Source organism: Neovison vison, chromosome 2 (genome assembly GCF_020171115.1).
Source record: "Neovison vison isolate M4711 chromosome 2, ASM_NN_V1, whole genome shotgun sequence".
NCBI classification, from domain to species: Eukaryota; Metazoa; Chordata; class Mammalia; order Carnivora; family Mustelidae; genus Neogale; species Neogale vison.
The window spans coordinates 224061232-224074969 of record NC_058092.1 but is presented as its reverse complement, the minus strand read 5'-3'; the positions used below and the strand labels follow the sequence as shown (position 1 = coordinate 224074969).

The window sequence follows — 13738 nt, the reverse complement described above, 5'->3', positions numbered from 1 at the left end:
AGTTTCTTAGCCAAGGATGAAAGGCTTAGCTACACTGACTCTTCCAACTTGGTAGCTCATTTTTTTTTTTCTTCTAAGATTTTATTTATTTACCTGATTGAGAGAGAGAGAGAGAGGCAGAGGGAGAGGCAGACTCCCCCTCTGATGTGGGGCAAGGAGCCTGATGTGGGGCTCGATTCCAGGACCCTGAGATCATGACCTGAGCCACAGGCTTAATCGACTGAGCCTAGGTGCCCCTGGTTCCTCACTTTTCCTCCAGAAACTTTCCTAAAGGGATCCTCAGCTCCATATAAAAGTCTGGGGCTTGGGGGGAGGGGCCGGGGGCGGCGCCTGGGTGGCTCAGTGGGTTGAAGCCTCTGCCTTCAGCTTAGGTCATGATCCCAGGGTCTTGGGATCCAGTCCCGCATTGGGCTCTCTGCTCAGCAGGGAACCTGCTTGCTTCTCTCTGTGGCCTGCCTCTCTGCCTACCTGTGATCTGTCTGTCAAATAAATAAATAAATCTTAAAAAAAAAAAAAAAAAGTCTTGGGTGTCTCAGATCCAAGCGCTGCCACTTAGCTCCTCCTTCTCCGGCTTCTTCACTAGCAGCCCTCAACCAAGAGTTTATGGCCTCTGGTAATAAGTCTTTGGCCAGCTCCCTGGCCTGTCTGCCTCCGAGCGCCCAGGTATCAGCAGGGATTACTTGGAAGATTTAAGGTCAGTGGAATCACTTGGGATGGATGCTGTTATGTGCTGAACTGCGTGCCCTTAATTTTCACATGTTGAGTTTTAATGCCTGATTCCCAGGACTTCTGAATATGACTGTATTTGGAGATAGGCCTTGAAGGAGGTGAGCTAAGTTAAAATGAGGCTGTTAAGGTGGGCCCCAAACCGGTCTGACTGGTGACCTTATAAGAAGAGGAAATTTAAACAAATAAAGAGACGCCAGGGATGGGAACACACAGAGGAAAGGCCGTATGAGGACATGGCGAGATTGCAGCCATGGGTGCGCCAAGGAGATCGGGCTCAGCAGAAACCAAACCTGTAGGCACCTTGACCTTGGAGTTCCAGCCCCTGGAACTATGAGAGATGCCTTTCTGGTGCTTTGTGATGGCGGCCCAAGTGCACCAACACAGGTGCCCTCCGTAAAAACTTTCCTTTGAGCTCAGTTCATTGCAGTCATTTCCCCTCTCCACTCATAATTATTTTCGGTAACCATTCAATTGAAAATTATACCTGAAGCTTAAAAATTATTTGATTTGACTCTTTGTGATGTATTTTATCACCTCTGGTTCTTCAGTCATTAACCAAATCTTTACTGAGCCCTACTATGCCCTCTTCTAAAGCAACGAGAGCCCCAGATTTTCCAGTTCAGCTTCAAATCTGCCACAAAATCAGATACAGCCTGGAGCCCTGCAGGGCTGAGAAAAGTGTGACGGGTTTCTCTGTAAAAGTCACCATTGTTGTGATTTATTGAAGTAATTGGAATTGTTAAAGAATTTGGAAAATTTAGAGAAAAGGATGACTGTGAAGATAAAAATCACTCACAAAATGTCACTACATGGGGAGAATCGTTCTTATCATTTTGAAGAATTTCCTTATAACCTGACTTTGACACTATGTGTTAGGAATGCTTTCCTAGGTTCTGAAATAGCTCTTTTAAACCATTTTGACACTGTAATATTGTTCCATTGTACAGACCTATTTAATCTATTTATTTTACAATTCACCTGACATCTGACTTTTTCCCATGATGATGTTGAGTTAAGTAGCCTGGCTCATTCATTCTCCATATAAATCTATCAAATTTCCAATAGCTTCCTTGTGATAGATCCCAAGAAGGGGACAGCAGGATCATGGGACGTGCACTTTGCAGTTCTTGGTAGACACGCCCAGACTGCTAGCCAAGGGTGATTGCACACGCCGGACATGGTTTTTACTCTCAAATAATCAGGGACATGCTACGGGTACTTCTCCTGCTTAGATTTGATCACCTGAGACTTAGGACAAGAATATTTATTTTTTTATTTTTTGAGACCGGAGAGGCTTATGTTTTAATGACAAAACAGCAGTTTTGATTACTGCACTTGATATGACACCAGCCAATAAGCTTGTCACGATCAAGATGTAAGACTGGAAAACCGAGTTTTGGGTTTTTTTTTTAAGTCTAGGATTTTAAATCGAGCACAAAAAGTAGAAGGACCTTTAGAAGCCACCTGCCAACTTCATAAACGGCCAAACTTCAGCCCAGGGAAGTAGATTCCTTCAGGTCATGGAACCACTTGTCAAAGGATGGTGTCGGTGTTTCTGTTTCCTAGATACGAGTCGTAGAAAAGTCTCTTACGGGATTCAGGTCAGGGCAGCAGGAAGTGAGAAGGCTATAACATAAATGTTTCCGGCCAAGAGTTCCCTAACTCAGCTGCTAATAAAAGGCTTTCCAAACACCTTCTCTTGATGAGTTAATTAGGAGGCCAGTGGGTTTAAAGTTTTTTTTAAAATTTTATTTATTTATTTGACAGAGATTACAAGTAGGCGGACAGGCAAGCAGAGAGAGAGAGGAAGCAGGCTCCCTGCCGAGCAGAGAGCCTGATGCGGGGCTCGATCCCAGGACCCCAGGACCATGACCTGAGCCGAAGGCAGAGGCTTTAAACCACTGAGCCACCCAGGCGCCCCAGCCAGTGGGTTTACAAAGAGGATTCTGAAATAATATTTCTGAGTAAGAGATACAGTTAGAATTGAAGATTGCCCACTACAGAAGCTCCGGTACTTGCCTGCAGAAAAAATGAGACCTTAATGCCTTTTGAAGCTTTTGACTGATGGATGGAAGCCCTGTGCTCACCTCCCTTCCCAGGGCTTGTGGAATGAATAACTAGTGAGAAGTAAAGCGTTATTCTCGCTTATCTTGTAACTTGGCAAAAATAGATCGAATATCCAAGGACAGTGGGCGAGGCAAAATGTTTGTCTTCCTTTTTTGAATTAGAAACTCAGAATTCAAATAAACTAAGTTCTAGATCAGCACAATCTAATAGAACATAATATGAGCCGTAGATGTAATTATATCTTTTCTGGTGGGCACATTTGGAAAAGTAAAAAATTGTTGTTAATGTATTTATTTAACCCAATATATCCCAAATATTATCATTTTAACATGTAATCAGTGGAAAAATTATTATTGAGCTCTTTTACCTTTTGGGGTTATACTTTATCTTTGATATCTGGTGTGCTTCTGCACTTACAGCCTATCTCAATTTGGACTAGCTGCATTTCCAGGATCAGTACCCACATGGGGCAAGTGGTTTCCATATCAGATTGCAGAGCCCTGTGCAACAGAATTCAGTCTCCAGGGGACCCATGCCTGTGAAGCTCATTAGCAAAATGGAAGAGGTATCTTGGAATAGAAAAGACGATACAGTCATTTCTGTTTTAAAGGTCCTGTAGGAGGGGCGCCTGGGTGGCTCAGTGAGTTAAAGGTCCTGTAGGCAATGTGTCTAAGTTGTTATTAAGAAATGTGTGTGGGTGGGGCGCCTGGGTGGCTCAGTGGGTTAAAGCTTTTGGCCCAGGTCATGATCCCAGGGTCCTGGGATTGAGCCCCGAGTCGGGCTCCCTGCCTGGTTCTCTGCCTACTTGTGATCTCTGTCAAATAAATAAACAAAATCTTAAAAAAAAGGAATGTGTATGGGCGATGGGGTGCTTGGCCGGCTCAGTTGGGGGAGCATGCGACTCTTGATCTCAGAGTCATGAACTCAAGCTTCAGGTTGTCCAGAGAACTCACTTAAAAATAAATAAATCAGTTTAAAAAAAAGTGCGTATGGGAGAGAGAGAAATTAATTGGCCTCAGCTGGGCAATTTTGCACACTTGGCCGACAGCTTCAATTCACATCCCCAAGTCTCAAAAGATCATCTCCTGCTGACCCTGTAGGCTCCCCAGCTCCATTCCTCACACCCAGAGGAGCCCTGAGGGCCTGGCTGGGGCAAGGAGCCACAGGAAATGTCTAGAACAGGATGCCACAGTTGGCAGAGGGTTTCTCTTATCAGGGACGCACAGAGAAAGAAAGTCTCCTTGTTCGGGGAGGGTTTCTTTTGTTTGCTTTTTCTTTTCTCTTTTAGCTGAGGGGTGTTCCTGGGAAAGGTGAATGCCTCTGGAAGCAGAAATTCTTGGCAATAAGGAAAAAAACCCGCCCGGTGCGGACACAGCCCACCGAGCAACTCCCAGCCACAGCCAGGGTTCAGCAAGGGTCTGGGTCCTGCGGCTCATGATCTTGCAGGAGGGCAGGTCTGTGGAGAGCCTGGGGCCCAGGTCCCTCCCCTGGGACAGGGCTGCCTTCCCAGCACCAGCGCCCTGAGCCACCTTGCCTATTGGAATAAGGGGGAGACCAGGCAGGCCAGGCAGATCGTGGCATCTCGGCTTCTGCAAGTGAGGAAGGCTTGAAGCCGCCTCCTAGGAATCTGGGGGAGGCGTGGGGACCCCGAGCCCCAGGCAGTTGGCGGGAGGGTCCAAACAGGCAGAGGGGATGGCCAGGGGAGGCTTCACAGCGAAGGTGATATTTGAGCACAATCTACCCAGAAATGGGGTGTTGGGCAAGTTCTTTATCCTTCTGGATGCCTAGCAATAGTTATGGTAAGAACAGAGCTAACAAGCGGCACGCTTGACCTACAGCCTTCCGAGTTCTTTACGCACATGGAACTCATGGACTCTTGAGGCAGGTGCTATTATTTGCCTCATTTTACCAGGTGGAAAGAAGAGGCAGAGAAAAAAGTAGGTTTGCCTGAGTAGGTTAGCTGAGATTACACGGTTAATGACTCAGCAGGCAGGTCTGACTCCAGAGCCTGCCTCTTTCTTTGCCAGCCCTAAAAGGGGTGGTCTCGAACAGGGATCTTGGGTCCGGCCCGATGTCAACAAGCAAAATTGAGAAGAAGTGATTGCCTGTGCGTGGCTCGTGCTTTATCCGGGCAGGCTCCTCCCGGTGCTTCCATTTCTCTGTCTCCAAAGCCGAGTAACTAACCACTGTTCCCACGTCGACCGTTTCCGAAACATCGTGCTGGACTTCAGGGGACGCCCCAGTATGACATTGGCTGGGGAGCCAGTCCTAAGAAACAGATCCTCGCTTTGGGCAGAAAGAAGCAAGTGCATTAGAAAGGTAGGCAGGAGGAGGTACCACCCGAAGTCTGCACGGCCCACGTCCAGGGTGGGCAGTCCCCTTGGGGCCGGTGGGGGCCTCTGGCAAGACGTGCTCAGAGCGGGTCTTGACTGCCAGGAGGATGTGGGTAGGAAGTGAGTAGAACAGGGCCGGGGGTGGGGGTGGGGGGCGGTGGCGCGCCCAGGCAGGAGCGGCACAAGTTCAGGCTGCGACAATGCGAAGAGCGAGTTTATCAGAAACAACCCTATTCCGAAGCCTGTTTCCTAGAAGTGTTTTCAATTAATAAGCACAAAACCGTTCCCAAATCCTGATTATCTGTTCTGATTTAGGGGACTAAGAAGCTGGGCAACTGACAACATCAGCAAATCCCAAAGTAATTTCCAGCTGGTTTGGGAGCGCAGCTGCTTTGACCTCCTAATTATGCTGCTTGCCCTGGACGCCCATCGCCATGGCCAGGTGGGAAGCCGGCATGGACCGACGGCGAGAAGATTCCCTTTCGTGGGAGGAGGAAGAAGAGCCAGAGGACTGAGCCCAGCCGAGTGAGTTCTGTGTATCTTGTTACTTACACGGAGGGTGTGTGACCTCCGGGGCAGTTTCTCTTTAGCTCAGCTTCCCCATTCTGTGAATGGGGGGTACAATCCGTCCTGCCTCCCTGAGTTATTTAGGGACCGAGGGAGCTAGCTGATAGTGTCTGCTATCAGCGCTGCTCCCAGGCCCGCTTGGAGCCAGCTGAGGGGTTCTGTAGCCCATCCCCTGGTTTCTGAGGCTTCGCTTCCAGAGGCTCCAACCTGAGACCTCCCTCGGTGGATGGCCCTTGGGCTGCAGTAGCTGCTTCTCCCCCCTCTTGCTGGTTTCTCCCGGGAGCACCTCCATGGTAAATCACTCTCACATGAATCTTCTTCTGAGCCTACTTGTGGTGAATCCAACTGAAGGCAGTTTACAAAAGCATTTTTGAAAATTTGCAAGTGAAACACATTCTTGTAAGGCATGACCATTTGAAATAACCTCAGAACTGACTGTACAAATCTTACATCTCTGAATTATTGGGGTCAGCACAGAACGAGAGGTCAAAGGGGACCTGACGCTAGTTGTTCCATAATTTACTGAGTGCCTTCCGCCTCCGTGACTACCCTGCTTCTGACTTTGTGCTCGCCGCCCCATCACCAGATCGACCCGGAGCCTTCATCTTCTAGGGCCTCTGGGGGCCTCCACTGCTGCCCCGTCAGCTAAGGCTGCACTGTTTTCCACCCAGGGGTCGTCACTTATTCCCACTACACTCCCTGCTCGACCTTTCTCAGGGCTCCAGGAAAAAGCCAAGACTTGAGCGTAGGACAAGGGCGTGGGTTGGATTCATTTTGGAGAACCGTATAAACAAGGTGCATGCTTTTGGAAATTGTCAAGGGGGCAAATCATGAACTCAGATTTTTTTTTTTTTTTGGGAACTCAGATTATTTGATCAACAAGACTTAAATAGAAACAGAAACTATTCATTATATCCCCCGATTTAGTTCCTTTTAACAAGGAACACATACGCACATGCTTTCAAAATAGGTCCTCAAGATTCAAAGTCTTGTTTTGATCTTCTATGGCTGATGAGTCCACATATCAGGGACATCCTTGGGAGCCTGGGGACAAGGACGGAGGCATCACCATGTTCAGATTCTCTAAGTTTGAGGAGAACATTCCAGCTCCCTTTCAAAACCAGATCACTGTAAAGACCATAAATAATCAAACTTACCTTTGAGACCCAACGGCCTCATTTTCTAACGGCCAAATTCTTGACACCCTGTCCTGTATGCCTTCATGCCAACAACCGGAGAGCTAACCCACGTGCTTGCCTATTTATATGAGCAGGGTGCCACTTTAAATCGAGCGGATCCAGCCTGGCCTTCTTGATTTCTGTCAGAAAACCTAGGCTTGATCTGGAGCAGGACCCAGCCAAAGACTGAAGGAGGGGATGAGGCAGACTTAGTTGAGACCTGGAGGGAAGCCAGAGAGCTGTTTAGCCTGCAGCTTCCCCTCCATCCTTGTGGGGCGTCGGCGGAAGGCATAGACGTGTGGGGTCAGAACCACCAGTTGCCTCACTCGGGCCTTCAGCAGCAGAGAGGTCTAGCAAAGATTGTCCTGTGTTCCAAAAGGAAGGCAGGACCCAGGGACAGGGAATCCAGAACCCAGCACTAGGGACATCTGGCATAGGGTTGTGCGGGAGAGTCAGGGCCTATGCTGAGAACAAATCATGGAATCTGGTAGGTGATGTGGGGAAGCTAACCCCTTAGGCGCAGAAGGACCGAGCACGGGCACTAAATTAGGAAATTGGCAGTTGGCCTGAGTCAAAGCTGAGAGCTGAAGGCACGAACTCCTTAAATCCCTCTTGCGAGGCCAGGCAGGGATTGGCCCTGAGGGAGCCACGCAGGGACTGGCCAGACTCGAACTCAAACCCAGGGTCTCTGGCTTTTGAGTCAATGGCTCCATTAAGTGAAGTTCTCAGGACCAAATACCCCCAAATCCTAGGTCTACCTGCTACCCCTCTCAGTCTGCCTCAAGGGCCCGGAAGACGTTCGTCACCTGGGTTATTTCTGGGCATGCAGATATAGGGGGAAATGGGCTGGATGTTTGTGGAACATGAACTTACTGAGCATGAGTCTGGTACAAAACACTCGGTGTGAGTGAACTAAGTAAACGGACCACTTCTAGAAAAGTCAAAAATCCTTTTTCCACTAGAACCCATCAAACCCCACAAAGGTAAATTTCCAAATCTCTAGGTTCTGCTGGAATTCTGTCATAGCAAATATTGACTGAAGTTGGTGGGCTGCTGGCAAGGTCTTGTCAATGTTTCGGTTATCTGGAAACTCTGCCAGGCTGTAGTGGGAAGATACAATTGTGGGGAGTCAGGAGGCCTGGCTGGCTTCAGGCCCAGGCTCCGTTACCAACCAGCAGGTGTCCTGCAATGACCCCCTTCGACTCACTGCCCGCCCACTTTCCTACTTCGAAGCATGAGGGCGTTGACCTAGAAGACCTCTCAGATCCTTTCTAGGTCTGAAAATGCATGGTTTTATGACCTAAATGGGGGCATGTGGCTAAAACCATCTGCTGTTAATCTGGACTTCAAATCAGTTTGACAAATGTTTTCAGGCTTGGGAGATGGCCTGGGTACACTTGCGAGATCCAGATTGGCCTTTTCCAAACCCCAACTCTGCATGAGACTCGTGGCCTGGGGGAGCCGTTTGGAACCTCCAGGCTGGGTAGACGGTGCAGACTTTGGTGCCACTGACAATAAACATTGGTCCCCATCTGGCTGAACCCTGCAGTAAAGACCACGTGGAGTATTTTCTTTTTCACCTGGATGGAGCTCAGTGCAAACACAGACTGGAAACTCCAAATGAGGACACAAGCATTTTAACAGATAGTCTGTCAAAAACATTAAAATTCTTCCAAGGGGCGCACCAGACCTCTGGCCATGTTGACACAGGCTGTCGGAATAGACTCTGAGACCGTGCTCTGGAGTCGCTAGGGAAAAGCAAGACAACTCCTGTGTGGAAACTGTCCTCCATCGGAGCTGGTCTCCAGCAGCGTCTGGCCCCTATCTCAGATGCCTGCCATTCTCCTTAAAAAAGGGGGGGGCGGGTAAAGTGAAAATTTTTTTTTCCTTCGAGGAGAGTGTCAAATGCTCTGACAATGGGAGGCTGTCCTTTTGCATAAGCATTAGAAAAACCATCCGCTATGGTGGAGAGAGTCCTCTGCTTCAAGAAAATGGTATTCACAAAAAGGTTACTTCACAAAATAGTGAAGCGTAATCTGGATCCGCGGGGAGAGGCTGGGCAGAGGCAAGTGCTGGGCCAGGCACCAGACCAGCTTGGGTGGTGAGGACAGGTGACCAGCTCTCTCCAGCACTCCCTGTGTGGGGCCGTCCCTTTGCTGTGCCTGCCATGTGCACTTGCATTTATAACATGGGAGAAGCTTGTTTCCAGTCATCAAAAGAGTATACAGTGTACGGAATATCCCTGGACTAAAAGTGGGCTCCGTGAGACACTTGGACACCCCATGACACATACTTCTTTCTTACTCACAATGACGGTGAAGAGCAGCCCAGATAGTCCAAAACCACAGGGAGTCCGAGAGTAATTTATAGCAGGCACACACATGATTGTCTTCTATTATTTCTAGAGTTCTGTTCTAAAATCCCGTATTTGTAGAATGAGAATGCCTGTGCCCTTTAAAAAAATTGTGGTAAAACACATAAATGTACCCTCTTAATTTTAAACCATCCATTACAATATTGAGAACTGTAGGTACATTGTTGTACAACGGATCTCTAGAACTTTCTCACCTTGCAAACTGAAACTCTTACAGCTGAACAACTCCCCTTTTTCCTCTCTCCCCAGTGGCTGGCAACCACCATTCTACTTTCTGTTTTTATGGGTTTAATTTCTTTAGATACCTTGTATAAATGGAAACACGCAACATTTGTCTTTTTGTGGCTGGCTTATTTCACTTAGCAAAGTATCTTTGAGGTCCAACCTTACTGTGGCATCTGATCAGATTTCCTTCTTTTTTAAGGCTAAATAATATTCCATTGTACATCTAGGCCACATTTTGTTTATCTTTTTATGGACATTTAGTTTCTTCCACCTCCTGGTTGTGAATAATGCTGTAGTGAACATGGGTGTGCCACTATCTCTTCAAGATCCTGTTTTAAATTCTTTTGGATAAATACCCAGAAGTGGGATTGCTGGATCGTATCGTTGTTTTATTTTTAATTTTCCATACTGTTTTGCATAGTTGTTTTCCATACTGTTTTTTTTTTCCATGTTGCTGCATGAACTTCTATTTCTTTTTTTCCATAGTTGCTGCATGAACTTCTATTCCCACCAACAGTGCACTATGGTTCCCTTTTCCCCACATCCTCACCGACGCTTGTTATTTCTTTTTGACAATAGCCATGCTAGTAGGTGTGCGGGGGTATCTCACTGTGATTTTGATTTGTATTTCCCTGATTAATGATGTTGAACACCTTTTCAAGTACCAGTTGGCCATCTGTATGTCCTCTTTGGAAAAATGTCTATTTAGTTTCTCTGTCCATATTTAAATCAGATTTTTTTTTTTTTTGCTATTGAATTGTAGGAGTTCTTTATGTATTTTGGATATTAACCCTTTATCCAATAGATGATTTGCAAATATTTTCTCCCATTGCCTTTTCACTTTGTTGAGTTTCCTTTGCTGCATAGAAATCTTTTAGTCTGATACGGTCCCACTTGTTTATTTTTGCTTTTGTTGCCTTTGCTTTTGTTGTCAAATCTGAAAAAATCATCATAAGACTGATGTCAAGGAGCTTATTGCCTATGTTTTCTTCTAGGAATTTTAGGGTTTCAGGTCTATGGTCAAGTTTTTTAAAAAACTTTTTTAAAACTTTTTTTAAAACTTCGAGAGGTGCCTGGGTGGCTCAGCTATTTAGCCTCTGCCTTTGGCTCAGGTCATGATCCCAGGGTTCTGGTACTGAGCCCCATATCGGGCTTCCTGCTCAGTGGGAAGTCTGCTTCTCCCTCTCCCCCTGCTTGTGTTTTGTCTCTCACTGTGTCTCTCTGTCATATAAATGAAAATGAAATCTTAATAAGAACAACCTATTTTGCGTTACTTTTTGTGTATGATGTAAGACAGTGGTCCAATATCACTCTTTTGCATGTGGGTGTCTGGTTTTCCCAGCACTGTTTATTGAAGAGACTACTCTTTCTCCATTTCCTTGACTCCTTTATTGTAAATTAATTCACCATATAATTGTGGGTTTATTTTGGGCTCTCTATACTATTCCATTGATTTATGTATCTATTGTTATGCCAATAGCATACTGTTTTGATTACCATAGCTACACACTGTAGTTTGAAATCAGGAAGCATGATGCCTCTAGTGTTGTTCTTCTTTCTCAAGATTGCTTTGGTTATTTGGGGTCTTTGTAGTTTCATACAAATTTTTAGGATCATTTATTCTTTTTATGAAAAGTGCCATTGGAATTTTGATAGGGATTGTACTGAATATGTAGATTGCTGCGGGTAGTGTGGACATGTTAACAATATTTATTCTTCCAGGGGTGCCTGGGTGGCTCAGTGGGTTAAAGCTCAGGTCATGATCCCAGAGCCCTGGGATCGAGTCCCAAATCGGGCTATCTGCTCCTCAGGGAGCCTGCTTCCCTCTCTCTTTCTGCCTGCCTCTCTGCCTACTTGTGATCTCTGTCTGTCAAATAAATAAATACAAATCTTTAAAAAAAATTTATTCTTCCAATCCATGGGCACAGCATATTTTTCCATTTATTTGTGTCTTCATTAATTTCTTTCATCAGTATCTTACAGTTTTCACTGCATAGGTCTTTCATCCCCTTGATTAAATTTATTTCTAGATATTTTTTGATGCAATTATAATTGAAATTATTTTCTTAATAAGAACCGTCTTTTTGACAGTTCATTATCAGAGTGTAGAAACACAACTGATTTCTGTATATTGATTTTGTATCCTGAAACTTCACTAGATTTGTTGATTAGTTTTAACAGTGTTGGTGGCGTCTTTAAGATTTTCTATATATGGTACCATGTTATCTGCAATTAAAGACCATTTGATTTCTTCCTTTTTGATTTGGCTGACTTTTTTACTTTTTTCCCTTGATCGATAGCTCTGGCTGGAGTTTCCAATACTATGTTGAATAAAAGTCATGTAAGTAGGCATCTTTGTCTTGTTCCTGATCCTCGAGGAACAGCATCTAGTTTTTGGTCAATGAGTATGATGTTGGCTGTGGGCTCATCATATATGGCCTTCATTATGTTGAGGTACCTACTTTGTTGAAAGTTTTTATCATAATTTTTTAATGTGCAAAGTGGGTCCTTGTTGAGGAGGGATTCATAGCAAATCTCTTGGCATCATAAAGTTATACAAATTGTGGTTTCCCTTTTTTGGGTAAGGAAATAAGAGTTTGAGGACCCTCAAACATGGAGATAAAAGTCCTGGTAGAGAGGGGGTCACCAGGGAAAAAAGGGCAAGGAGAGATTCCCTGGTGATGGGAATGTCTATATCAGGGAAGTCTGGTGTTGAATTATTACCAATCCCTGTGCTGTTCTCCAGTTCCGTTAGATCCAAACCCTTGGTAAAAATATATTGCCATTTCCATGGTGCTGGTTTGGGAGGTGGGTGAGTGGAGAAGGAGGAGTGATAGGGGCTGGTGTGGGGCAGAAATAGAAGAGCAGCAGCCCAGGGAGGTCAGGAGCCAGAATGGTAGTGGGAGACATGGTAAGAATGTGAGCCCCTGATGTGCTGGGAAATCCAGAGATGGTCCTGGGTTTCACACCAAGGAGGAGGACGTTATTTAAGGGCATGGTGGCTCAGAAAGGATAAAGGGGACTACTGTTCCTGTCCTGAAATCTGGTAACAGTGCAGTTAGAGAGAGAAGGTGGATGCGCGCGCGCGCGCGCACATACACACACACACACACACACACACACACAGGAAACATACCTGGTAACTAAGGCAGCAAATGCTAAATGTGCATTCATTGAGCAGAAAAGGTAAGAAGCACTATGAGAGTTTAGAATTCAGAGGGGTTATTTTGGCTGGAATCTGTGGTAGCGCTGGTATATGTTTAACAACCAGCCCCTGGGGAAGAAAATAAAAGCTTTACTTTGTAGTATTTGCCACTTCCATGGTGTAAATCCCGTAATTCCACCCTGGTTAATTTCAAGTCGCCAAGTTGACTTCATGAAATGTGGAGGTGGGAGGAGACACAGGAGACACACAGGAGCCCATCATTATGGAGGAGTTCTGCCACAAAGGTGCAGTAGATGCAAAGACACTCAAGCAGAGATTAGCATCAAGAGTATGATAGTAATTCAGAAGTGATGAGTTCTGAGCATTTACTACCTCCGTCTTTAATTTTTTTCATTGTAAGTTTACACAATGCAACTTTTATTAATGCCCATGTTCAAGATCTGGCTTGTGAAATTCCTGAAAAATTACCAGTTAACTCTCATGAGCTGATATGAACCAGCTCTGGGACCCTACTGGCTCAAGACAGGCTTTTTGGAGAAGGTAGGACTTAAGCTGGGCTTTGGAGGGCAAAGAGGAGTTTGATAGGCCTGGCAGAAGGTATTGTAAGGAAGGCAAAAGATATGGCAAAAGTGTGGCCAGTAAAGCAGGTGGCAGGAGTGACAATAATAGGGCTTCTCTTGGTTCTGTAATGCTTTAAGATTAAGAAACTGCCTTTTTAGCAAATCAAAAATGATGGAAAAACCCAGGAGGCATTGAACAGTCATAATACACATATAGCATACAAGGCACCAAATACTTGTGGTATACTAAGTATAGTCATACCAGGTACTGAATGTTTATAAGGTCTTACAGTGGTCACATATTGGTGTTTCCCATTCTGGTCCCCTGTGTTCCCTGCCGGATGAAATGCAGAGCAACTCAACAAGGTAATCGACAAGCTACTATTATGGCTGTGAGCACTTGCCCCTGCAATTCCCTCACGGAGCAAATGCATGTTATGGGCCCAGGTATCTTCTGCCTGTGAGTCCCTTTTGCTCAAACATCAGCTCTGGTCTTCTTAGTGAAACCATCAGTGGGGAGGGTTAATGGCGCCCAGAGA

The 13738-nt window shown here is 45.7% G+C and overlaps 1 protein-coding gene across 7 annotated transcripts in view; it reads left to right on the top strand.

Moving 5' to 3' along the window:
• Positions 1–13738, top strand: part of LOC122901130 — a 134319-nt gene that overhangs the window by 88344 nt on the left and 32237 nt on the right. For 6 of the 7 annotated variants that reach the window (XR_006383364.1, XR_006383363.1, XR_006383362.1 and 3 more), the window contains 2 exons: positions 4824–5115; positions 5445–5654. Coding sequence is in view for 4 of the 7 variants with exons in the window: in XM_044240572.1 (XP_044096507.1) it covers positions 4824–4897 (74 nt within the window). In the remaining 3 variants the exon portion in view is untranslated. The remainder of the gene's footprint in view (positions 1–4823; positions 5116–5444; positions 5655–13738) is intronic. The other variant, XM_044240575.1, reaches the window with a different exon arrangement.